The sequence below is a fragment of the Mustela nivalis genome (assembly GCF_964662115.1).
Source record: "Mustela nivalis genome assembly, chromosome: 19".
In the NCBI taxonomy this organism is placed as follows: domain Eukaryota; kingdom Metazoa; phylum Chordata; class Mammalia; order Carnivora; family Mustelidae; genus Mustela; species Mustela nivalis.
The window spans coordinates 6,493,667-6,519,037 of record NC_139038.1 but is presented as its reverse complement, the minus strand read 5'-3'; the positions used below and the strand labels follow the sequence as shown (position 1 = coordinate 6,519,037).

The 25,371-nt window shown below is 52.6% G+C and overlaps 2 protein-coding genes and 1 long non-coding RNA gene across 14 annotated transcripts; 1 reads left to right on the top strand and 2 right to left on the bottom strand.

Annotated features, from left to right (window-relative positions):
- Nucleotides 1-21: 21 nt before the first annotated feature.
- On the top strand, nucleotides 22-20,854 carry LOC309854054 (pentatricopeptide repeat-containing protein 1, mitochondrial-like). Of its 5 annotated transcripts, none has more exons than XM_082712724.1 (10): nucleotides 33-111; nucleotides 525-649; nucleotides 2,804-3,287; nucleotides 6,235-6,375; nucleotides 8,034-8,252; nucleotides 10,526-10,627; nucleotides 12,526-13,233; nucleotides 14,393-14,509; nucleotides 15,151-15,333; nucleotides 17,239-20,854. In XM_082712724.1, exons 3-10 carry the CDS (start codon nucleotides 2,826-2,828, stop codon nucleotides 17,422-17,424), a joined length of 2,118 nt encoding a protein of 705 aa, XP_082568850.1. In that variant the 5' UTR covers nucleotides 33-111; nucleotides 525-649; nucleotides 2,804-2,825; the 3' UTR covers nucleotides 17,425-20,854. The 5 variants fall into 5 exon arrangements, with proteins under 5 accessions (XP_082568852.1, XP_082568848.1, XP_082568850.1 ...); XM_082712723.1 differs by having other exon boundaries at nucleotides 45-111; nucleotides 503-649; XM_082712722.1 differs by lacking the exon at nucleotides 525-649 and having other exon boundaries at nucleotides 28-111.
- On the bottom strand, nucleotides 17,869-25,366 carry BUD31 (BUD31 homolog). Of its 8 annotated transcripts, none has more exons than XM_082712794.1 (6): nucleotides 25,234-25,366; nucleotides 24,074-24,202; nucleotides 23,532-23,652; nucleotides 19,943-20,065; nucleotides 19,560-19,726; nucleotides 17,869-18,114 (listed from the first exon to the last, which is right to left on the bottom strand). In XM_082712794.1, the coding sequence occupies exons 3-6, from the start codon at nucleotides 23,623-23,625 to the stop codon at nucleotides 18,064-18,066; spliced, it is 435 nt and encodes a 144-aa protein (XP_082568920.1). In that variant the 5' UTR covers nucleotides 23,626-23,652; nucleotides 24,074-24,202; nucleotides 25,234-25,366; the 3' UTR covers nucleotides 17,869-18,063. The 8 variants fall into 8 exon arrangements, with proteins under 8 accessions (XP_082568920.1, XP_082568922.1, XP_082568918.1 ...); XM_082712796.1 differs by having other exon boundaries at nucleotides 23,532-23,630; XM_082712792.1 differs by having other exon boundaries at nucleotides 24,079-24,202.
- LOC309854081 lies at nucleotides 20,152-23,523 on the bottom strand. The gene is made up of 2 exons (XR_014306084.1): nucleotides 21,189-23,523; nucleotides 20,152-20,980 (listed from the first exon to the last, which is right to left on the bottom strand). It is a non-coding gene; the product is annotated as an uncharacterized lncRNA (long non-coding RNA).
- Nucleotides 25,367-25,371: the final 5 nt, after the last annotated feature.

Here is a 25,371-nt window from a genome sequence, read left to right as displayed (position 1 = left end):
TCCGCGCGCACGGGGCGGGGAGTTCGCGTCTCCGAGTGCGCCTGCGTGAAGTCGGCTGAGGCGCGCGCCTACCAGAAGGTCCTTGGGAAGGAGAACCTGGTCCGCCGCGAGGTGAGGCTGGAGCGGGACTGGGGGCCACGCGGCGCGGTGACGCGGAGCGGGACTGGGGGTGACATGGGAGCGGGAGTCCGGACAGGGAGTGTCGCAGCTGGGGTCGGACGTCTAGTGAGACAACCAAGGCTCCAGAGGCCAGTGTGGAGGGGGTCGGGCTGGCCAGAGCGCCCAGGGGAGCGTCTAGGGAGGGGCGGGTGCCCCAGAGGGGACAGCGGTGGCGCGTCTCTAATTCAGGAGTTATTAGCTTGGGCAGGTTGAGGAACTTGGGTAGGAAGAAAATTGCACCTTTAGTTTTCTCGGTGTGAAATGAGCATTTCCTTCCGTGACTGACGGAGTAGCGTTAACAGCGCCCTGAACTAAGTCGTGATTTTTTTTTTTTCTTTTTAAGATTTTATTTACTTATCTGTTAGAGCACAAGCAGGGAGAGCCGCAGGCAGAGGGAAAAGCAGGCTCCTCGCTGAGCAAGGAGCGGATGCGGGACTCGATCGTAGGACCCTGGACTCATACTCCGAGTGGAAGGCAGACGCTTAACCCAGTGAGCCACCCAGGCGTCCCTCAGTCGGGTTTCTAATGGTGATGAGTGTAAATTATAGTAGCTGTAGCAGCCACAAGCTATTGTTTATATTAGCCACTGCGGTGACAGGATGGCAGGATCTTGGTATTAAAGCGTCAAAAAAGCAGCATGTGTACTTGTATAGGAGTTTTTTTTTTTTTTTTTTTTTAACGTCTTGACACTTATTTCAATATCATTGGGGTTTTTTCTTGCAATGCGGTGCATTTCATTTAACGCACTGAAGCACTTTATCTAGGGGCGTCTGGGTGGCTCAGTGGGTTAAGCCTCTCCGCCTTGGGCTTAGATCATGATCCCAGAGTCCTGGGATCAAGCCTCGCATTGGGATCTCCGCTCCGCGGGAAGTCTGTTCCTCCCTCTCTCTTTGCCTGCCTTTCTGCCTACTTGTGATCTCTGTCTGTCAGAAAAATATAAAATCTTTTTGTAAAAAAAGAAGCACTTTATCTAATGTGGCTACTTGAAAATGTAAAATTAGGCCTCTGAAGTGATTGCAGATTGATTAATAACTGAGGCTCAGGAAGGGGAATAGCTTGCTGAGCGTATTAGACAGCCTCTGTTGACCAGCACCCCACTGACACTAGTACAGAGGGCCCTTACCATTGCACATCTGGTGAGGCCTGCCACTCTAACAGAAATATAATATGAGCACATATGTAATTTTACATTTTCTTTCTTTCTTTTTTTTTTTTTTTTTTTTTTAAGATTTATTAACTTATTTGACAGAGAGAGAGAGCAAGCAGCAGAGAGAGAGGGAGAAGCAGATCTCAGGACCCCGGTATCGTGGTCTGAGCCTAAGACAGATGCTTAAATGACTGAGCCACCCAGGTTTTCCCTGATTTTTATTTTATTTATTTATTTTTTTAAGATTTTATTTATTTACTCAATAGAGAGATAGACCACAAGTAGGGAGAGCAGAAGAGAGAGGGAGAAGCTGAGCTCTCCATTACCCGGTGCCCCCTGATATTTTTTTATTAAAGAGTTTCAAGTATGCAGACCAGTAGAAATAGAATGCAAGCACATATATGATTTAAAATTTCCAAGTAGCTGCATTAAACAAAGCTTACAAATCGTGAAAAATAAAATTAAATTTTTTAGCCTGATATACCCCAAATTATCATTTCGATGTGTTGAAAGATTATTTTGTTTTTTGTTTGTTTTGTTTATTAAAAGATTTTATTTATTTATTTGACACAGAGACATCACAAGTAGGCAGAGAGGCAGACAGAGGGAGAGGGAGATGTGGGGCTCGATTCCAGGATCCTGAGATTGTGATCTGAGCCGAAGGCAGAGGCTTAACCCACTGGGCCACCCAGGTGCCCCAACATTATTGTGTTTAATTTACCTTCTTTTTTGGTATGAAATCTTTGAACTCTGGTGTGTGATTTATACTAAAAGCATATCTTCATTTAGACTAGACACATTTTAGGTGTTCAGTAGTTGCATGTGGCCAGTGGTTAGTGTATTAACAACACAACTCTAGCCCATTTATCCACAAATTTTGCAGAAAAGGCATGCTCGAGTTAACTTCCCTGGGCAGAGGCCCAGAATGTTGTTTTTTTTTTTTTTTTTCTCGTAACATATTAAAATAGCTACAATTTTTTAAATACCTGTTAAATGAGAGGTACTAAAAACATCTCATTTGATCTTTATAACCTTGTGGTGAGGTTGGTGGGATCGTCCTCATCCTGTAGCTGAAGAAATCTAGGCACGGGAAGGTCAAGGAATGGGCCTAGTCACACGGCTCTGGCCAGGAGTCAAACTCAGCTCTAACTTCAGTGCCTGGTCTCCTAGATCATAGCTTGAGAATACCCCTAGCTTTCGTCTGTTGAGTGGTTTACTTGCCAACACCGTGCCACACGCCGTGTATTAGAGGCCTCATTCGATCATTGCTACAGTGCTGTGTGGGTATTAGGTCCAGGTAACCCCAGTTCACAGGGCAGGAGACTGACCAGAGTGGCGAGTGCCCAGGGACTCACGGATGGTTCTTTGGCAAGAATGAAATCTGAACCTAGGCATTCTAACCTTAGCGCTCGGGCTTGTGGTCCCTTCTCTGTCTTCTTTCTGCCTTTCGGGACTACAGACCCCAGTAGTTTTCATTATGTTTCTGACCTGTGCCAGGCCCTGGAGGAGAAAGCCAGAGATGGACCTCATGAGGTTGGCCCGGCTCTTCTCTGGACTCCGCCCCGTAGGACTGTCTGCCTTCCAGCACCTTAACCCTCTCGGAGCCACTTGCACAGGAGGCAGGGAGGGGCCTACAGGGCTGAGGGCTGCGGGGCTGACTCGACCCTGCAGCAGCTCCCCCTCGCAGCTGCCCCTTGGCCAGGGGAACGGGAAGAGCACAAGCAGCCTCGGCTCTGACCTGAGCCAGCCTGACCCCGTGGCCTCTCAGGAGGAGGAGGAAGAGAGCTTTGGGACCCTCTCCAACAAGTACTCCTCGAGGAAAATATTCCAAAAATCAACAGCCCAGTTGTATAACCTACGGCTCAGGGAACAGAGTGCTGAAGACGAGGAAACGGAGCTGGAGCCAGAGATACGGCGGGGCCGCAGAAACACGCCTTACTGGTACTTCTTCCAGTGCAAACGCCTGATCAGAGAAGGGAAGGTGAGGGGACCTTGGGATTCCTGGTTCGACTTCCCTGGTAGCCCAGTATTTTGGAGGGGCTGCATTACCTTCCTGATCTCTAAGTATTTGGATGCTCAGGGCTCTTCTGTCTTCACCCCGGGTGCTGTGCCGCGCGATCCACCAGCCACCTGACATTTGGGGGCCCCACTCCTTGTTGCAGTTTTCAAGTTATTACCTTCAGCCCAGCCTTCCTGGTCTGTATCTCTAGCTACCTCACCAGCTCCCTTACACTCACCCATACGGGCCTGAAAGTTCGGTTCCCAGCCTTGTTTTCCCTGCACCGTCTTCATCTCACTGAATGGCGATCCTGTCATTCCATCCACTCAGGCCAGAAGCCTTCAGGCCGTCCCTAACTCTTCTCTATCTCTCACCAGTGGGAGCTTCAAAATGTTGCCAGTCCTCACTTCTCACAGTGCTACCCCTGGAAACCCAGGCCTCACCTTATCCTCACCCCCTCAGCTATCACAGTTGCCACCGGGCTCCCTGCTGCCCTTACCCGCTCCTCCCAAGTCTGTGCAAAGCACAGAGCCACGCTGTTAAAGCAAATTATGTTACTCTGCCAGGACTCTTCCTTTTTTTTTTTTTTTAAGATTTTATTTATTTATTTGACAGCAAATAGTCAGAGAGGGAGGCAGAGGGAGAGGGGGGAAGCAGGCTTCCCACTGAGCAGAGAGCCCAATGTGGGGCTCGATCCCAGGACCCTGAGATCATGCCCTGAGCCGAAGGCAGAGGCTTAACCCGCTGAGCCACCCAGGTGCCCCCTTTCCAGGACTCTTAATGTGTTCGATGACACTGCTGTTCACTTTCCTAGGTGTTGATCATGACATTGCATCTGTGTTCAAAAATCTCTTAGAGGTGTGTGTTGAAGATCTGGGGAATGAATGATATAATGTCTGGAAATGTGCTTCAAAAAATTCATTTCAGGGGCCTGAGTCAGAGACGTGTCTGACTTTTGATCTCAGCTCAGGTCTTGATGTCAGGGTTGTGAGTTCGAGCCCCATGTTGGGCTCTAATTTTGGTGTGGAGCCTGGTTAAAAATAAGAAAATTCAGTTTGGAGCAGGAGTACAAGGTATAAATGAACGAGATTGGCCAGATTTTTATTTTTTTAAATTTATTTATTTATTTATTTGACATAGAGAAAGAGAACACAGGCAGGGGAAGCTGCAGAGGGACTGGGAGAAGCAGGCTGTCCACAGGGAGCCGGACATCGGGCTTGATCCCAGGACCCTAGAATCATGACCCGAGCTGAAGACAGATGCTTAACAAACTGAGCCACCCAAGCACTCCATGGCCACGTTAATAACCATTGTAGTTATACTACTTTCTTTACTTTTGTGTATATGTGAACCATTCCATGGTTAAAAGTTGAGAAACAAATAGAAGCCAAAGCCCTCACAACAGCTTTTGAAGCCTGTAGGGTCTCCTTTTACCCCTCTTACCTCTCTACTCTTATGTCCTCTTCCCTCACAGTGCTACAGCCATCCCGGCCTCCTCTCTGCTTCTCCAACTCCAACTCCCAGGCACACTCCTGCCTCAGGGTCTTTGCACTGGCTATTTTCATAGACACTGTTGTTCTTCCCTCACCTCCTTCGGATTGTTGTTCTTCTGTCATCTTCTGGGTGAAGCTCTGCTTGACTGTAACATCTAAAACTGAATCTCACATCCCCTTCTTTTGGCACTTCTTCCTTTGTTTTTGTTTTAAAACCTAACACCAGGGCACCTGGGTGGCTCAGTTGGTTGGGCAACTGCCTTTGGCTTGGGTCATGATCCCTGAGGCCCAGGATTGAGTCCTGCATCAGGCTCCTGGCCCTGTGGGGAGTCTGTTTCTCCCTCTGAATTTCTCCCCTCTCATTCTCTCTCTCTTTCTCAAATAAATAAATAACATCTTCAAAAACAAAAAACCTAACACCAGGGGTGCCTGGGTGGCTCAGTGGATTAAGCCGCTGCCTTCGGCACAGGTCATGATCTCAGGGTCCTGGGATCGAGTCCCGCATCGGGCTCTGCTCAGCCAGGAGCTTGCTTCCCTCTCTCTCTCTGGCTGCCTCTCCATCTACTTGTGATTTCTGTCAAATAAATAAATAAAATCTTTAAAAAAAAAAAACCTAACACCATTTGACACAGTATTTTTTTTTTTTTGTCTTAGTTTTCTCACTTGGTGTCTGTCTTTCCACACTAGAAGATGTGTTCCACAAAGGAGCTCTCTCTTCACAGCTGTATCCCTAGCAAATAGACCTTGCAGGATTCAGTCATTACTGGTTAAACCACTGGATGAAAAAGAAAATTAAGTTGTAAAGGGGTGAACTGAGGATTTAAAGGGGACGGTGTAAGGAGTAGGGATGGGGTAGAGATGACTGTGGGCCAAAGGGATTTGCAGCCAGTGGAAGCTGGTCCCTTGGGGCTGCTGTCTTGTGCCACCGCAGGAGTCTGTTGCTATGAATGGCCCCCCTGCGATCGTGCAGCACAGTGGCCCTGAGAGTGCTCACCAGCCTTTGCAGAATGTGGTCTCCCATTCCTGCTTAGAACCAGAGGGCTGGCACTACGGATGGGGTCAGCCAGGAAGCAAGGACAGGACAGATCCCAGGATTTGCAGAATTAACATTTTCTCAGGACTTACTGAGAGCCAGGCCCTGGCTCTACTGTAGGCCCACAAAGAGGCAAAGACATGGATGGCCCTGCCTTCAAGGAGTTCATCATCTGGCTGGAGGGAAGGCAGCCCTGGCAGTGGGGCCAAGAGCCTTCACAGGTGGTGGGAGTTTAGTGGGCTTTTCTTCCTGGCACAGGGACCCAGAGGCTGGTGGCAGAAGCCCAGGGCGGCTGTGTAGCTCCTGGGCAGACCCAGGAGAGTCCCTCAGTCTCAGTCTTGCTCCCTCTGCTGAGGTTCTCAAAGGCTGCCCTGAGCCTCCTCCCATGTTCCCTTCCTCCCAGCTGGCCGAGGCCCTGGACCTGTTTGAGCGGCAGATGCTGAAGGAGGAGCGACTCCAGCCCCTTGAGTGCAACTACACGGTGCTGATCGGTGGCTGCGGGCGGGCGGGATACCTGAAGAAGGCCTTCCGGCTCTACAATGATGTAAGTGCAGGGTGGGGGGGGTGGGGGGGTGCCCAGGGCCAGAAGGTGGAGGGCTAGGCTCCAGAGAGCCTGGGCTTCAGAGGCAGAGAGAGCTGGCTCACATGGTAGGATGTCACGTGCGTGCATTACTGCAGCCAGACTAACCTCCCGGCCTCTGTTTCATCCTCTGTAAAGTGGAGGCGATCTTGGATGATTACATGACCTTCCTTGACCACAGCAGGCCCCAAGCGCCCCCTTCCTTCTCCACCGCTGTCCTTGGTGTGTTCACATCCCCTCACCCCTGCTCCCCACACTGGACACACAGGAGCACTTGGCTTCCAAAGCTGGTCCTCTGAAAAGGAGCTTTTATTCCTCTTGGAAGATGGTTTCATTCTATAGTTGCCCACTTCTTGTGCTTATGGTTCTCAGAGCCAGGAAGCTATTTCCTCTGTGAGTTAGGAAAGAGCTTTGTCTAAGAAGATAGCAGGCTCTAGGAGGAGGGATCCCATCTTCTCTTGCTGCCCGGAACTGGGTTCCTCCTTCATCCCAGCAAGACTTCTTGTCATTTGCAATGCATTTGCTTGAGGCTGGATCGTCTCTGGGTCTCTGGCTGGAAGCAAGGGGGAGGAATTGTGGTTACAAGTGATAAACTGAGGTATCCTCTAACAGACCTCATGAAACACTGTTGTGGAGAACAGCAGGGGCCTTCCTTGACCAGCAGAAAAGCATTCAGGTGCTAAGTGAGGGGGAGCTGGTGCCAGGGGGCGTTTCCCATGGTTCTCAGTTCACGGTGTGGTCTCCGTGATTCTGCACATTTGGAGGATTCTTAAGTGACATGCTACCTGTCACCTCAGAGAAGCACAGTTCCCTCTTAAGTTATTCCCTCTTAAGTTATTGATAATCTGTTGCTTTTTTTTTTCTTCAATAAACTTTTTATTTTGGAACAATTTCAGATTTATACCAAAGCTGCAAAGTCAGTAAAGAAAGTTTTCAAATACCTGTCACTTAGGTGATCTCCGTATTAGCACTTGGCTTTACCGGGAGCTTTCAGACTCCAGCTCGCTCAGTCACCCAGAGGGTTTGAGAAGCAGAGTGGAAGCCTCACCCTGTGGTTTGTGACTCTGCAGGGCCGGGGGACACAGGGTGTCCTGAGATGTGCTGCAGTGACATGCTCCTGGCCACTGCTGGTCTGGGGGCCACTCTCCTAGCTCTCCCTTGCAACAGCCTTTCAAGGTGTCGGTATCATCTGCATTTTCCCAGCAAGGAGCTCATTGGCCCGTGACCCCTCAGTTAGTAAAGTCTAGAGCTGGTCTGGATGGTCTCTTCCTGCCTTTTCCCGGACCAGATCCACTGTTTGGGTCTTAAGAGTCGGGGTGACCTGGGAGCATCAGGAGGACCCTGCTAAAAGCCTCTAGGGCCCACAGTGGGCTGGTGGCCGTGTTGAGGATGACTCTTTGGTGCGTCTAGATACAGTGTCCGTTTTCAGAGGCCCTCAGGCCAAGTCCGGGTCTGGGAGAAGGAGGCTCCAACACACCACTCAGCCCTGCCTTAGCACTGGCCCTGCTAGTGGGCCTGTTTAATGCAGGAGCGGGGTCCTCTCTAGCTTTCCCTCCGTTCGGCTTCACCTGTATGTGCAGCTGACCCCAGAGCCGCTTCCAGGTGTCTTCCCATCTCCGCAGATGAAAAAGCGGGACCTGGAGCCATCAGATGCCACCTATACAGCCCTGTTCAACGTCTGCGCCGAGTCCCCCTGGAAGGACTCTGCTCTGCAGAGCGCCCTGAAGCTCCGGCAGCAGCTGCAGGCCCGAAACTTCCAGCTCAACTTGAAAACGTACCATGCGCTGCTGAAGATGGCTGCCATGTGCGCAGACCTCAGGATGTGCCTTGATGTGTTCAAGGTGAGGGTACCCCGTGGGGGGCCGGTCTCACATGGCAGCGGATGTGAGGCTGTAGCTCTCTGTGTCCCTCACAGGAGGTTTCAGGGGCTGATAAGGAGTCGGGCTCAGGTTCAGCAATGCTCAGAGGCCTCAGTCTGACAGATAAAGAGGCCCTGCCCCTAGGATGGCAGTGGGTTGTATGTGCTGTGACTTGTTATGTGGGATTCCTTGGTGCCACAGTGAGGGGCGGGGCTTCATAGTGCGCCAAGGCCTCCTGCTCAGCGAGAGCAGTGGGAACAAAACTCCTTGGTTTCCAGGAGGTGCCAGGTTTGAGGGAAGTAGGGGAGGGGGACATGGGAGTGCTGAACAGGGGCCTGGCTGGGTCAGGGCTTTGGCCCTTGAGGGCCCTTTGGCCCAAAGTCTCTTTTTTCTTCTTTCTTTTTTTTAAAGATTTTATTGTTTTGTTTGACAGAGAGAGAGACAAACCACAAGCAGGCAGAGTGGCAGGCAGAGGGAGCGGGAGAAGCAGGCTCTCCACTGAGCCGGGAGCCCGATGTGGGGCTCGATCCCAGGACCCTGGGATCATTCCCTGAGCTGAAGGCAACCGCTTAACCGACTGAGCCACCCGGGCACCCCTCTTTTCTTTTTCTGTTTTTAAAATTGTGCTCTGTGTTGGAGCTTGGAAGCAAGCTCTTAACTCTGAGATCAAGACCTGAGCTGAGATCAGGACCAGATGAGCCACCCATGTGCCCCTGTGGCTTTTTTTATTGTCCAGCTGTAAGGAGGGTTTTTTATTCCCAGTTTCAGCGGAGACAGTGAAGGGGTTTAAGCAGGGAGGAGCATGAGCGGGCTGGTGGTTCTGCCCTCTCAGCGTGGGGAGGGAGACAAACATGAGGTAACACCTACAGGAAGGCTCTAGGTCCCCACGACCAAACCTCAGGAGAACCTCGGCACGCCCTTGGCAGCTTTGTCTTCCCTCAGGCCCATGGGCGGACTTGCTGTCTGCTCTTAAGTTCTGTCTCACTTTTTCCACTGCTGACTGACGCATTTCCTCACTGCACGTAGTGAGGTTTCCCCCCCTCCGCCCGGCAGGAGAGAGGACCTGATGAGCTGTCCAGGCACCACATGGTACATAGCAGCCTTTGACCAGACCCTGGGTTGGCTGCCTTGAGCTGGCAGGAGAGGCAGGATCATGGGGTCTCAAGCCTGGAGAGTTCCTTGAGAGAGACAGATCCCTCCAAAGGGTGCCGTGTGAGAGGCTGGCAGTTGAAGCTTCCAGAAGAGGGCAGTGTGGTCGATAGGCCTCTGACCTGTCCAGAGATGCCACTGGTATTTTATGCAGGTCACTCTGGCTGGTGGGGGAGGGGGACCAGTTAAGAGACAGCTGTGATGGTCCAGGAGGAGGGAGCACGAACTAAAACCTCACTGAGAGGGGTGCCTGGGGGGCTCTGTCAGTTAAGCATCTGCCTTCAGCTCAGGTCATGATCCCGGGGTCCTGGGATGGAGCCCTGTGTAGGGCTCCTTGCTCAGCAGGACGCCTGCTTTTCCCTCTCCCACCCCCCCTGCTTGTATTCCGTCTCTCTCTGTCTCTCTTTCTGTCAAATAAATAAACAAAATCTTAAAAAACAAACAAACAAAAAAAAACACCTCACTGAGGTGGCAGGGTTGGCGACAGAGGTAGGGACCGGAGAGTGGCAGTGGCAGGGTAGTATGGGAATAGCCACGCTCACGAGACAGAGGAAGAGAGGCTCAAGGAGGAGCCCCGAGGGGCTGAGAGGCGGAAGAACATTTCAAGAAGGCCATGGCCAACCCTGACAGGTCTGAGGGAGGCCAGGGGTTACAAGTCCCTCGAGCACAGTCTGTTGTGGGGCTGTTCCGGACACCCTCTGCGGTAGGTCATGCCCGTGACAGATGGGGCTGGGACCAGGGAGCTTCCTGCCTTGCCCACACTCACAGGTGGGCAAAGCTGGGACTTGAAGCCAGCTCTTTGCGGTCCCAATGTCTTGGGCACAGGGCCTAAAAGTGGCTGCTGGCATGGTCTTCGCAGAGGGGCTACCCAGAGATGATGCATCAGCCAGGAAGAGCAGCCTGGAAGGAGAGGGGCAGGGAATGCAGGTGGAGTTGGACGCGTCTGCTCAGGAGCTGGTTCCCAGCCACTCTAGAGCCAGATTCAGGTCTCGCCTGCCCCAGGTACACATCCTGGGCCTGCCCCAGGACTGTCTGCCCTGATTCAGACCCATCAGACCCTGGGCTCTGCCACAGGTTCTCATGGTAGCCTTCACTCCCTCCTCCAGGAGATCGTCCAGAAAGGACATGCAGTCACAGAGGAGACCTTCAGTTACCTGCTCATGGGCTGCATCCAGGACAAGAAGACAGGTTTCCGATATGCCCTACAGGTCCGTCCCTCCCAGCTCTGCCTTCCTGCCTCTCCTGCTGCCCCCCTTCCCCTGTGCACCCGTGTCAGGTGCAAATGATGATCACATGTGCATTTGGGCACCTATGGCTGCCCCATGCTGGGTGGATTTACGTTGGCAATATTTTGGCCTTTGCAAAGCACACTGCTGCCCACCGTTCTCCTGTTGGCAGGGGGAGGCGGCATGGCTGCCTCCAAGTGAGGGCACAGCCCACGCTCTTGGCCTTCGCCAAGGGGCCTTCTGGGCAGCTAGCTCAGATTAGCAAAGCTTACCGTCTTACTCAGAGTGGTTGTTGGGCCCTCCTCCCAATGGGCTGCCACTCACCATCTCTGCACGTGGGACCCAGGTGTCTGCATGTAGTCCTGGGAGGTTCTCCCAGGCATCAGAGTTGAGACACAGCTCTGATTCCACCTCAGATCCCCAGAGAGAATCCCCCCCCCCCGCCCCCAGTCCTGTGGGGTGGCGGTGTTAGCAACGGTACCACAGGTGGGAAGGACCCAGAGCTCACCTAGGGTTCTCCATCTTAAAGTGGGCCCCACAGACTGGCAGCATCAGCCTCACTGATGCTGATGGGGGCTTGTCAGAAAATCAGGGTCTCAGCCCCACCGTGGTCCTGCTGTGTCCGGATTGGCATTTCAGCAAGACCCCCAAGTGGTTGACTCACATGGAGGCTGAGCCCCAGTAATCTGGGACAGCCCTGGACGGATGCTTGCCTGTCTTCTGGAAACAGTAGCTTTCTAGTGAAAATCAGCCAAGATCTTGATCTCTGTTCTAGAGCTGTTCTAGTTAGAAACAGTCTGTAATGCTGATAACTGGTTTGTGTCGTGCACTTACTCAGCTGCTTAAACTAGGCCGCGTCAGTCGTGTTTCACAGACAAGGGAATTGAGGCTCACAGAGGTTAAGTAGCTGGTCTAAGGTCCGCAGTTATTAAGGAGAGCTGGGATTTGAACCGAGGTCCGTCTGACTCCTAGAGCCCGAATCCCCGCTAAGCCTCGGTTCCGCCCGTGCTTTTCCCGTGAAGGTGCCTGCTGAGATCCCTGCCCTCCTTAAGACTCTGTCGGATGCTCAGCGGACCTTTTGCAGGCTATACCCACGTGGGCCTGACCAGCCCCTGCCTTGTCTGACGAGGACAGGAAGTCGGATGTGAGGTCTTGTCCCCCTGAATGTGGATGCCCTTGGAGCCCACAGACGAAGAATCCAGGGTGACCAGTGAGCCCTGTGTGGCATCTCCAGGCATCTTAGAAATGGTGTGGTCTGGGTGTCAGGGCCCTAGATGGGGTCAGAGCAGTCCTTTGTGGAGCGTATACAGTGCTGGGCACCGTGCTATGGGGTGAAAATGATTTCATCTCAGTAGGAGACACGGCTCCTCGGGTGTCCAGTTTGGGAGGCGCTCTTCCTTGTTGAGCTCCCTTCCGCTGTGCCTGCCCTGTGCTCTCATCCTGCCCAGAGGCTGCATGAAGCAGAGCCCATAGTGGGAGCTCAGGAAGTGCTGCTGAATCCAGTTCTTGAGTCAGCCTAGACTCTTCCCGAACGTAGACTCTGTGATCATCCCTCCCCAGAGAAGTGCAGAGAAGGTGGGCAGAGACCCAGGGAGAGTCTGTTCCCAGTACAGGGGCCCCGGGAGAGGGCAGAGAGATGAAAGTGGAGAACAGTTTGGGGTGAGCTAGAGAGGAAAGGAGGAGCGCCCCCATGAGATCTCCCAGGGAGTCCTCAGATCCTTAGGATTCTTAGTTCTCTGGAGCCTGGCGTTGGGTTTGATGCTGTCCAGCTCCTTCCGGTGCCCCTTGCACTTACCGAGCAGTGGTTGACTCCCTGTGTCTGCTCTGCTGAAGGCTATTCTGAGAAGGTTCTCGGAGCCAAGCTTGTCTCTCTCCCGCAGGTGTGGAGGCAGATGCTGAGTCTGGGGCTCCAGCCGAGCCAGCATGGCTACAACCTACTCCTGGGGGCAGCTCGAGACTGTGGCTTGGGGGACCCGGAGGTGGCCTCAGCACTGCTTCTGAGGCCCAGGGAGGAGACGGTCATGCTCCAGCCCCTGGCACGTGGGTTTCGGTCAAGGAGGAGAGCCCGGGCCCGGGTGGGCGATGGCGTGTCAGTCAGGCTGCATGTGGAGGCCTTGGAGAGGCAGCTGTTTCTGGAATCTTCTCAGGTGCTTGAGAGCCTGCCAGAGCCTCACGAAGCCAGAGCCCCCAGCAAGGCCCAGCCTGAGGTGGAAACAAACACAGAGCCGGACCACAAGGTGGCCCTCACTTCCTTGGCCCCAGAACCTTCTCTCTGCGGGCTGGAGGCTAACCTCCTGACCTTGGGACCAGTCTCCCCAGCCGTGGTCTCCTTTGGGACTGTGACCACCCCAGCTGACAGGCTGGCCTTGATGGGGGGCCTGGAGGGCTTCTTGGGCAAGATGGAAGAGCATGGGCTCCGACCCAACATCAAAACCCTCACGCTGCTGGCTGAGGTGGTGGCGCCTGGGAGTCCCTCAGAGTCCTCACTGCTGACCGTCCTGGACACGTACCAGGTGGAAGCCGACGTGACGTTCTTCAACACCCTGATGAGGAAGAAGAGCAAGTCTGGTGATCTGGAGGGGGCAAAGGTGAGGGGCTGGGAAGTAGGCACCAGGTGCAAGGCTGGGGCCCCTCCTCCTCCTCCCTCCTCAGACCTTCTGACTGCAGGACCTGGCTGCCCTGCAGGGGGCGTCACCCCTCCCTGCGGGAGTGAGCTGACAGACTGGGCTTGGTCAGAGCTGAGAGTGGAGGGGCAAAGCGGCTGGCTGCGCTGTCTGTCCTCACCGAGGAGCTCACAGATGAGTGTAGGCAGAGCCCAGACATCCTCACACCGCCTGAGGAGCACAAGCCATGCAGGGGCCATGGGACCTGTGGCCTAAGAGCCTGGTGGCTCAGGAGTGTCCCCACCCTTCGGCCACACTCCCCAACACAAATACACACACACACACACTCCCCAACACACACACACACACTCCCCAACACACGCACACACACACAAACACACTGATACAGCCCTCTGTGTTAGATGCTGTTCGAAGAGCTTCCCACCTGTTCCTCACTCCACAAGGCTCTGCCAGTACGAGGCTACCCCCATTCTACAGATGGGCCACCACAGCCCTCATGCGATTTTGTCCATGTGTCTGTGTAATGGATCTTTGGTCAGAGCACTGAGCTGGGCTCCTGTGGGCAATCAGAGGTGACAGAGACACCACCTCCGCCTTCAGGGCCTCAGTGGAGAGCACGCCTTCCTCTAGACTAGCCGAACACAGCAGAGCCCCTCCCTGAGCCAGCCAGGCCACGAGGGCATCTTTTTCCTCACCCCCAAGCCCCCACAGGCTCAGCTCTGCGTCCCACGCTGTTGTTGGCGTTGCCTCCCAGCCTGGACTGTGGGGCCAGGGGCCTGGGAGACCGCAGGTGCTCAGTTGATGCTGAAGGGCCGAGTGCTGGATGGACGGCCCGCAGGGAAGCAGAGAGACGCGGGAATATGAAGGGCCTCGGGGCAGGGGGCTGGCGTGGTGGAGATGGTTCGGAAGGCAGGGTGGCCTCACAGAGCGGCTAAATTCTGGGGAGCTGGGTGCTTGCAAGCCAGGCTGAGCCCTCATCCAGTGTGGTCCTGGAGGGAGTGGTGAGGCTTCCGAGCAGAACTGTGCCCCCGAGGTCTCCAGCCAGCCACGGCCTTCAACTGAGAAGACTCCTGCCAGCCTTGGTGGGTCACAGCTTCCAGGGATGCCTTCTCTGTCCCCACAGGCGCTGCTGCCACTCCTGGCAAAGAGGGGCATTGTCCCCAACCTACAGACCTTCTGCAACCTGGCCATCGGGTGCCACAGGCCAAGGGATGGTCTGCAGCTGCTTGCAGACATGAAGGTGAGTGGCTCCAGGCCTGGGGGGACCCATGGTGCTAACTAGGGGCGCTCGAGGAGAAAGCTGGGCCCTCCTGAACCCCCAGACCTCTGCACCCCGACAGCCCAGTGTGCATGGGGGTGGGGAGTGTGGGGTCATTCTAGCTTCAAGTGTAGAAAAGTCACTGGCCCAACTGGAGAGAAAGTAGACTCTGGTGAGTTGCTTCAGGATCTGGCATTGAAAATGGGGTGTTAGGGTCTTGAAGGAGGTTGCAGGGGGGTGAGGTGGTGGGGAGGAACAGGTTTTGGCCCCAACTCAGGAGGGGTGGGAGGCATGACTAGAGCAGGGGTGTTCCAGCATTCTGGGAGCAGGGATTGCAGTAAACCTGCAGGCAAGAGCCGAGGAGGTGGTCTTCTGCATGTGCTTTACTGCCTGGGTCTGCTGATCTCTGAGCAAGTTCTTCAGGCCGGAGAAGATAGGGTCCCTGGGGCTGGGGGGCATGGACCTACAGTGCAGGGCACGTGTGCTTTCCTTTTGGAGTGGGGTATCCTCTTGGCCTGGTGGCTGGTCCGCAGAGCAGGCCTGAATGGCCTGACGCACCCAGAGGGCTGCTTTGTCTCAGTGGCTGCCGTCACCCCGCTGATCGTATGTCTGTGCTGTTGCAGAAATCCCAGATGACCCCCAACACCCACATCTACAGCACCCTCATCAACGCGGCCCTCAAGAAACTGGACTACACCTATCTCATTGACATCTTGAAGGACATGAGGCAGAACAGGGTCCCTGTGAATGAGGTGGTCATCCGCCAGCTGGAGTTTGCCGCGCAGTACCCGCCCTCCTTTGATCGGGTGTGTGTGCCAGCCTCTCACTCGCCTGTCCTCTCTTTAACTGCCCTGCTTCCCCCTGCCCACCCCCCGAGATCTGGCCTCCCGGAGCTGGAACTCCCTTGCTTTAAGCTGTCAATGGCTTCCCTTAGGAGAAATCCCAAGTTCCTTAAACCACAGCCCATGAGTGCCTGTGGCCCACTCCATCTCTGGTCATTCTTTCTGGATTCACTGTCAGTCCCACTGGCCTTCTGTCATTTCTGTAGGACATAGCCTCTTCTGCCTCGGGGTTTTTGTATTCCCTCTGCCTTGAGTAGGCTGCCCGCTTCCTGTAACTGGCACCTCACCCTGTCGGTCTCAGCTTGGATGGCTCGTTCTCAGGGATGCCCTGCTGCTCCCTCCTGCCCCTCACATCCAGCGCTGTTCCTTTTCGCTGTGTCTCACAGCCAGCAATTACACCTGCACAGGTGACTGTCACCTTCACAAAACCCATAAGCCCCTGGAGCTGGAGACTGACCGCCTTGCCCACCTGGCTCCCCAGTACCTGCCCATTGCCTGGTGCCCCATATAGACCGTTGTTCGTCCAGTGAATGGGGATGGCAGCCAGGCTGTGATAGAGTCTGCTTTGTAACGGCCACTTCTCTCCCTGTTGTGCTGAGGATCGCAGGCTGGGGGGGTTTGGATGCAGGGCCCATGGGAGTGCCCCATGCTGAGTGCCCCCAGGGCAGCTGTGGCCTGTAGGAACACCATCCCCATAGTGGGGAGGGAGAGGCGCAGGGACACACCAGGTATGGCGTCAGGGACAACTGTGCAGGTGCAACGCATGAGGGCCATTTTGGGGGCTCAGTCAGAACCTGGGAGACAGCAGCAGAGCGTACGCCAGGCAGAGGGCATAACTGGGCATCTGAGCAGCTAGTGGTTAGTCTTGCCTTACTGGTTCTTCGGGGGTCTTTGTGTATTCTGGATTCTCATGTTTTGTTCCACGTTGCAAGTATCTTCTGGGTAGTGGACTTGGCCCCACTCCGTGGTGCAGTGTTCTGAGGGCATCGTCTCAGGTTCAGTCCAGATACCAGCCTACCGCAGGCCTAAAGCTTACTGGATTTAGACCACACTCCTGTTCCCTTAGGACAGGGACTTATTTCTGTCTGTCCCTGTCGAGTTTTTGTTTTATGTACTTTCAGGCTGGATTAGGTACATACAACTTCTGGAATTCTTAAACCTTTTGAATCCAGCTGTTTGTCCACGTGTGCTAAGTGTTTATCTTCAATATATTTTTGGCTGCTTTTTTTTTCCTACGCATTTCTTTACCAGCTTTCTTTTTTTTTTAAAAGATTGTTTTTATTTATTTACTTGACAAACAGAACACAAGTAGGCAGAGAGGCAGGCAGAGAGAGAGAAGAGGAAGCCTGCTCCCCACTGAGCAGAGAACCCGATGTGGGGCTCAATCCCAGGCCACTGGGATCATGACCCGAGCCGAAGGCAGAGGCTTCAACCCACTGAGCCACCCAGGTGCCCCATCTTTACCAGCTTTCTTTTAGCATCTGCCGAGCCTCTTGTTCCCTCCATTTCTTTCCCCGTCTCGAGACCACTGCAGCAGGGCCGAGAGGACACAGGGGAGGCGCTCATGCTGTGGAGGCAGTGATAGCACCCAGCGATTCTAGCTTGGGGGGTCAGGAGGCCATCCCTGGGTGTAGTGCAGCAGCACCGACGTCGAGAGACAGCAGATGGGAATGTGGTCTGCCCCACAGCAGCTGTTTCTCAACAGTAGGTGACTTGAGTATCCATAGTTTTCCTGCCCTCCCCCCTTAACCACCTAGAAATGAGAACAGCTTCCCTGAGGCCTGAGCCGGCTGCCATGGTTTGGGATGAGCCGTAGGTTGCATGCAGTGCCTACAGGCTCCTCTAAACCCCATGCTTTTCCATTTATAGTACAAAGGCAAAAACACCTACTTGGAGAAGATTGATGGCTTCCGAGCTTATTATAAGCAGTGGCTGAAAGTGATGCCAGCAGAGGAAACCCCCCACCCGTGGCAGAAGTTCCGGACCAAGCACCAGGGGGACCAAGGCCACATTATAGAAGCCGATGTGATGGACGGAGGCCTCGGAGGCAGGTGATGGGAGGCGCTGGGTCTCCATCAGAGCTGGGACGAAGGGCGTGTTGTTTACGGAGCCCCTCGGGAGCCCCAGGAGCCTCTCCGCATCAGGCCTGTGCATGTCCTCATGTGGCCTCAAGCCAGAGGAAGGATCGAGCGCGGAGTGAGCGCGGCAGCGTTTTGCAGGCGTTGGTATATGAGGACACGTGCTGGGCCCAGGGTGCCTGACGAGTACATGGCAGGTCCGAGAGCGGCCTGACCCGCCTTAACAGACCGTCTCTGGTCATCCTCGTCTGGGAGGTGGCCATCCCCACAGTGATGAGGAAAGTGAACTTGCTCACAGTCACACAGTGTCTACAAGGTAGAGTCAGGATGGAGGGCCGAGGGGACCAGTTTCTAGGGCCTGGCGCTCGTGCACTGGGGTCCACAGACTGCTGGCTCTTGTTAAGAATAAATGCTGGACCCAGAAGGTTTAAAAATTTTATTTCTACAAATCACAGCTGAGAAACACCAAAGCCTTTACACGTAGAGACCGTGCTCCGACTCAGACCAGGAGCACTGCTCTGCGAGAAGAGCTGCTCCCAGGAAAGGGGGTGGCGCGACAGGCAGAAACCCATGGAGTCCAAAGTTCAGGGTGAAGAGGGGTCAGGGCCTGAGGGCCTCAGCCGGAGCAGCCCCGGCAGCCGCAGTGCGTGCACTCGATGATCCGGCCCTGAAACAGAGGACAGCGGAGATGCTACACTCCTGCTATGGGCCACCCCCCACCCCCACCCCCACCAAGGTGGCCACCAGACTTCACTGTCTACAGGACACTCCTCACAAAGCCTTCTGTGACAGATGCTGACACTGAAGCTACACCTCTGTGCATTTAATTTATGCAGTCACTGTACGTACAAGCCCCCAGAAAAGTCTGTGAATGACTCTTGTTCCGTGAAGTGAGCATGAGCTACCCTGCAGTGAGCTGGAAGTGGGTCCGCTACTGCCCACGGGGCTCAGGGTCTCTGGGCTGGGGAATGTTCTAGTAGAGGCACAGGCCGAGGATGTGCACTGGAATCTGAATGGCAGAAGAGTTTTGTCTACTGGGCCGGGTGTGCCCGGATGTCCGGCTGAGGGCCTGCCCAACAGAAGGGCCTAGAGCAGTGGTTTATATATATTTTCCTTTGTTCTGTTTTTTTGGAGGAGTAAGACCCTTAACTAAATGCACAAGATTGGATGGTGACAAAAGCGGGCTCTCCTCTGGCCACAGGGCTGGGGCAACACCCCTGATCAAATGCCACTGTAGAATCCCGGGGTGAGGGGGGTGTGGTGGCTTCTGCTACTCTACCACCTCCCCCTGCCCCCACCTGAAAACCAGCACCCCGATTCTTCAGGGGAGAATCTGATGTCCTTGGTCCCTCATTTGATGTCCACTCCTCCCTGACTTCACAGACAATTCTGGGAGACAGAGCTGCCTGCTGAGGTAAAGCCCTTGGCCCAGAGCTCTACAAACTAGAACTGGTCTGCAAGGGGCTGGTGATGAGGCACCTGTGTGAAAGGTGGCCACCGGGGAGGTGGGCAGCCCGGCCTGACCGCCCGGCTTGGCCCACCATGGGCCAAGGGGCTGCCCTCAAAGGCCACCACAGCCAATGTCCTAGGAACCACCTCCCTCCCCCAGCCTCCACTTCAGAGAGGCTGATGCTGTCAGCTCAGCGGCTGCATACGCAGCACCGTTCCTGAGCTGCCCAGTCAAGTTTTAGAACAAAGTTCTGACAGAAGAAATATGATGTAATAGCTCGGAGGAGGAGGCCCGGAGAAGAGCGTGCCCGGGGAGAGCATGCGAGGGGAAGGGCAGGAGTGCCTGCTGACCGGCCTGAGCTCCCCCGACTCGGCCCTCCCCACCACTTTGGGGGCAGGTGTCCTCACCCCCAATTCCTGTGTGAGGACGGAATTCAGTAACTTGCCCAAGGGTGCAATGGAGTTGGCCCCCAGACCTAACACGTGGCAGCTGCCACACTGCCTGGCACGGACCACACAGGAGAGGGATCACGCCCTGGGGCATGGCCAGCAGGACAGCCAGCAAAATCATGTTCAGTCCCTTGCTATCACCTAGGGCAGACTTCGGGACTGAAAAAGTGACCTCAAACGCGAGCATCAGCCATTACGGGGTAGAGACGTTACCACTTCCAGCTTGCTTTTGGGGACCCGGCAAATGCAGTTTGTTCCAAAATTGGTGTCCCGGGTCTGGATGCAGCGCAGGCAGCATAAGTTCTCATAGCCCTGCTTCTTCCATTTTGCTATCAGATTTTTATCTGCGTAGCCTTCTTTAATGCAATATTCGTAGAGTTCTGTCAAGAAGGGAAAGGGCGTCAGACCATGGGATCACAAAGCTGCCCCAGCCCATCACTACTCTTCACCAAAAAGACTGTTGAGCCAACGCTGACCCCTCCCCACATTTTTTACCAATAAGAAAACTGACAATTGCTGAGGTTCCAAGAACGGGAACCATTAAGTAAATGTGAAAGCTACTCAAGCTGGTGAGCCGAGATAATTGAATTCATTACCTCTGCTTATGGCTTTCCTCTTGTAAAAGAGGTCAAAAATATACCGCGTTTTTTGGTGATGGATCCTGAAGATAGGCCACAGAGATTCCACTTTCCTCTTTCCCTCGTGAGGTTCTGTTTCAGCTGCGGAGAAAAAGGTGTGTGTTTGTTTTCTTGTGGCAGGCAGTGGTCACTGCACAGGACACAAGAAAACAAAAACAAAAACAACCTGTAAGTAGGGATAAAGTATCAATCCTACTTCATACCCTCTAGCTTGGCTATCATCAAAAAGACAGGCACAAGGGTTGAGGATGCAGGGAAATTGGACCATAGGCTGCTGGTGGAAATGTAACATGGTACAGCCTCTCTGGGAGACAGTCTGGCTCTTCCTTAGGAAGTTAATGTTGCCATATGCCCTAGCAGATCTCCTGCTGGGTATACAGCCCAGAGAACTGAAAACACAGGTGCCCACAAAAACTCTCCTATGAACGTGCAAACAGCAGTATTCACAACAGCCTGAAAGCAGAAACAATCCCAGTGTCCATCAGCTGATAGAATGGATAAACACCCCCCCCCCCCGCCACCAAAACCGAGTGTCATCCAGCCAGAAAAAGAAACAACCCGCTACAACACGGATGAACCTTGAGAATGTGAAGCCCAGTGAAAGAAACTAGTTCTCAAAGCCCACCTACTAGATGACGGCCTACGGGGACAGAATGTGGATGAGTAGTTGCCTCAGTCTGGGACAGCTGGGGGGATGGGGGAAGGGGCTGACTACCAAAGGGTGCAGTGTTTCTTTAGGAGGTAAGGGTTGCCTGACTCCGAAAACACTGAACACCCCCCAACACCATAAGGGCACATTTTACAGAACAGGACTTCTATCTCAATAGAGCTGTGACTTGAAAAAAGATAAAGTAAGCCACGTGATTTGAACAGGTCTGTTTGAAGTGCAATTCTTTCCGTTAGCAGCTACAAGTTGATCTTTGCCTGCTATCTCCACTACCTCTATTCAGTTTTTACAGCGGGGAGAAACGGAAGGAGTGGTCAAGAAGACTGTACCTCGGGGCGCCTGGGTGGCTCAGTGGGTTAAGCCTCTGCCTTCGGCTCAGGTCATGATCCCAGGGTCCTGGGATCGAGCCCCGCATCAGGCTCTCTGCTCAGCAGGGAGCCTGCTTCCTCCTCCCTCTCTCTGCCTGCCTCTCTGCCTACTTGTGATCTCTCTCTGTCAAATAAATAAATAAATAAATCTTTAAAAAAAAAAATGTACCTCCATTCCTCCCAACTTTGGGGCCACGCTACTACTTGGGGTGTGGAGTTCAGCTCCACACACAGGATTCTGTCATCCAGGCAAAAGGCAGGTGTTGCGGACTGAGCAAGTACAGCCTGTGTGGGCTGAAGGCAGAGCAGCTCTGGGGCGGTGTTCCAGGACAGGGACGCGGACTGGCCCCCAGAAGTAAGTGGTAAAGGCCACAAAAAAGACCACGCAGAAGGGGACGTGGGGGCTGACATTTTATACAGGTGCTCAAAGAAGGCACAACGGGGCATCTGATCAGAGACCGTAAGAAACAAAGGGGATGCTGGGCGAAATGGGGGAAGGGGGTCACATGAGCAAGCTTCCAGTTATAAGTCCTGGGAAATGGTGACAACAGTTTACAGTACTGTATGGTATATTTGTAAGCTGCTAAGAAAGTAAGCCTTAAAAGCTCTCACAAGAAAAAAAAAACTGTAAGATAATGAATCTTAAATTATTGTTAATCTTTTCATAATACATATCAAATGGCATACAGCTAAAACATACAGTGTTTTATGTCAGCTAGATCTCAATTCAAAAGGTAGGGGGCAAACATGCTTATAGGGCAACTGGAAACAGAGCCTCCCTCCCAGTGCTTTTGTCATTTCTCAATCTTTAAATCAGAGCAGCACTCCCATTTTGGACCCATTTTCACAAGACCAAGTGAACATTCTTGGATGTTGTTTTATACAGGTCTGCACACAAAGTGGAACACAAAGTGGAAAACTAGAGGTACACGTGTCCTGGCATGGACTAGATTTAGATTTTTGCCACCTGGCTAATGCCAAAAACTTCAAAAGAAATGGCCCATTAACTTCAAAACCTCAGCAACAATTCTTTTAAAGTGTTATTCTTTAAAATTAATCTAGCTAAATGTTGGGCGCCTGGGTGGCTCAGTGGGTTAAGCCTCTGCCTTCGGCTCAGGTCATGATCCCAGAGTCCTGGGATCAAGGCCCACATTGGGCTCTGCTCAGCAGGGAGCCTGCTTCCCTCTCTCTCTGCCTGCCTGTCTGCCTACTTGTGATCTCTCTGTCAAATTAATAAATAAAATCTTAAAAAAAAAAATCTAGCTAAATGTTCATTATGCAAGTGTTTATGCTTGATCTTTTTTTTTTTTTTTAAGATTTTATTTATTTAATTGACAGAGAGATCACAAGCAGGCAGAGAGAGAGAGAGGAGGAAGCAGGCTCCCCGCCAAGCAGAGAGCCCGACGCGGGGCTCGATCCCAGGACCCTGGGATCATGACCTGAGCTGAAGACAGAGGCTTAACCCACTGAGCCACCCAGGCGCCCCTATGCTTGATCTTTAATTAGTTTAAAATTCTTACAAAAGCAACCATTTAGGGGCGCCTGGGTGGCTAAATCAGTTGAGTGTCTGACTCTTGATTTCAGCTCAGGTCATGATCTCAGGGTTGGAAGACTGAGCCATCAATCGGACTCTGCACTGGATGTGGAACTTGCTTAAGATTCTCTCTCCCTCTGAGCCCCTAGGCCCTGCGCTCACTGTCTCTTAAAAACGTTATTAGGGGTGCCTGGGTGGCTCTGTTGGCTGGGCCTCTGCCTTCAGCTCAGGTCACAATCCCAAGGTCCTGGGATCGAGTCCCGTGCTGGGCTCCTTGTTTGATAGGGAGCCTGCTTCTCCCTCTGCCTGCCACTCCACCTGCTTGTGCTCTATCTCTCTGACAAATAAATAAATAAATACCTTAAAGAAAAAAACAACAATTTTTTTTTGGAAAAGCAATTGAGTAAGTGGTCACACTGTGATCATAAAGGCCAACAGATGCTCATGGCTTCAGATAAGATTTCTAAAAACACACGATACTGATTCATTAAGTTCAGGATCATACAGCATTTTGAGGGAGCTGAAGGTGGCACATTCTGGAAAACCAGTAGATAATGCAAAAACAAAGTGATGAAACCTGTCAGAGAGATGCAAAAAAAATCTGGATAAAACTCTTACAGAAAATGTGAACATGAAAAAGAACAGGATTTTCCAAGTAAATATATTCTGTAAGACTCTAAATATGTACCTAACCAAAACAGTAAATAATTAGAGGTAGACTACTCGATCTTTATTCTCGAAGATTTCTGTATCAAAGTTGGCCCTAAAACGTCTTTGAGGACCTTTTCATTAATGCCATCTTATTTTCTAGAATTCCTAATATTCCTGAGTTAATAAGCAAACAAAACAGATCAGTGTCTAGGGGCCACAGTGGGGCTGTCTCTTCCAATATGATACTTGCATTTCTGCCTGCCCCTGGACACATCAAAGCCTGTGACTCTTAGACGCCGTTCACCCAGTTAGAAACTCCACACTTACCTTCTCTCATCTTTTGATCTAATTCATCCAGCGTTGGTTCGATCAACTCCCAACCATCTGGGGGAGCTTTCCGACTCCTTTTCACTTTGGGCATTTTTTCTACAAGATAATTTGCGAAGAACTGGAGGAGGAAAATTAAATGGATTTGTTTCTGAACCTGAAATCCCCAAAGGCCTTCACCAGCCGCCCTTTTGGTGCACATTCCCTTCCCTAAATCTGTTTCCTCATCCGTAAAATGGGAATACTAGAAATTACATAGAGGTCCATTGTGAAGATTTCATTATAATTACATGGAACATGCCTGCATTAAATGTGTTTAGTAGATTTTTCCCATTACCTTTAATATCATCTATGAGCCCAGCCTAGCCTTGGGAATAAAGAACAAACAACAAGACACAACTTCTGTCATTGGAAAGATGACATTCTAGCAAGGAAACAGAAAGTAAGAAAGTAATTATAATACAGAGTGAGAAGGCCTATGGCTGGGAGAGCTGAGAGACCGGGGGTTTAAAAAAGAAAAAGATGGTATGAAGCGAAAGTACCTTACCGTCTCTTCCCAAGAAGTCTAACAGAAAGACCTCTGGTCTCTTCAGTTACAGGCTTAGGTTCTTGACCAACTCTACCAATTACTCTGTGACTCTGGGGAGATTCCCTTCCCTTTCAGGTCTTGTCTGTAAAATGAGAGGAGTGAATTAGCTGGATTGCAGAGTCTTTGAAACACCACCCCAAACAAACAAACAAACAAACAAAACCCGTCATAAAGGCAAGGCAGATAAAGCCCTTACAATAGGCCAGCACAAATATACAAACATTTTTCAAACCACATAGCATTCCCTAGCTGGCCAAGAGGATACAGGTTAATTATCTCCTATTTTGAAGCACAGCAGACTCCTCTCTCCCAAACAACCAGTCCCTCCCTTGCGTGGGGTGCTGGACAGTTTACAAAGTCATCCCCGCAGGCATACAAACATCCCCTGGTTCCTTTCATGAACTCTCCATTAGCAACCTTACAGGTGAGGAATGAAACTTCTAGAGGTAAAGCCAGGGTCGCAAAAGCTGAGACCTGGCACAGTACGATTCTGATGGGGAGGCTCCAGACTCGCTAATCAGTGGTCTTTGCACAGGTCTCCCCTATGCTGAAGCTAGAGATGGCCAGAATCTGGACCCTGCCCCAGCGCGCACTGGCCGGGAAGACAAAAATACGGGATGAGCACTTTGCTACGACCCAAGGAAATTCGTGAGCCCTGGTCCATGTGTTACCCAGGGGAGGTAACGGGCAGAAAGCAACCGGATCAAGAGGTGTCGGGTGGTGTAAGAGGTGGTAGCGCTCGGGAGAAGAAACGAGCAGAAAGGTTTTCGGAGCGAGGGAGAGAAAACGTTGACAGTGGGGATTGTAGGAGAAGGCTCCTAGGGACGACGGCATCTGAACCGGGATTACAAGAACAAACAGTATTTAGACAGAAGGCGTTCTCAGCAGAGAAAAGAGCAGGAGAAGCGGGAACCCAGAAAACCCCAAATCTCCCATTCTCTGGGCAGAACGAACGAGGCGCCACCCCCTCTCGGGAACTCACTCTGACCTTCCGCTCCAGAGGCCCGAACCCACCGCCGGCCAGCCGCTCTGATCGCTGCTGGGCCAGTGCAGACCTCCAGTTCCCGGCCCTAACCGTTACCAAGGTACCGGAGAACAGAGAAAAATGCTCACCCGAAACACCGTCACCCTCACCCTCCACCTCTCTATAGACGGCTTCCGCTTCCCAGGTGATGTCTCCAGGGTGAGGTCCTCGCGGAGCCCCGCCCCACCTCGCGCGGAGATTGCGTCATCTTAGGTGTCCGCAGTTTT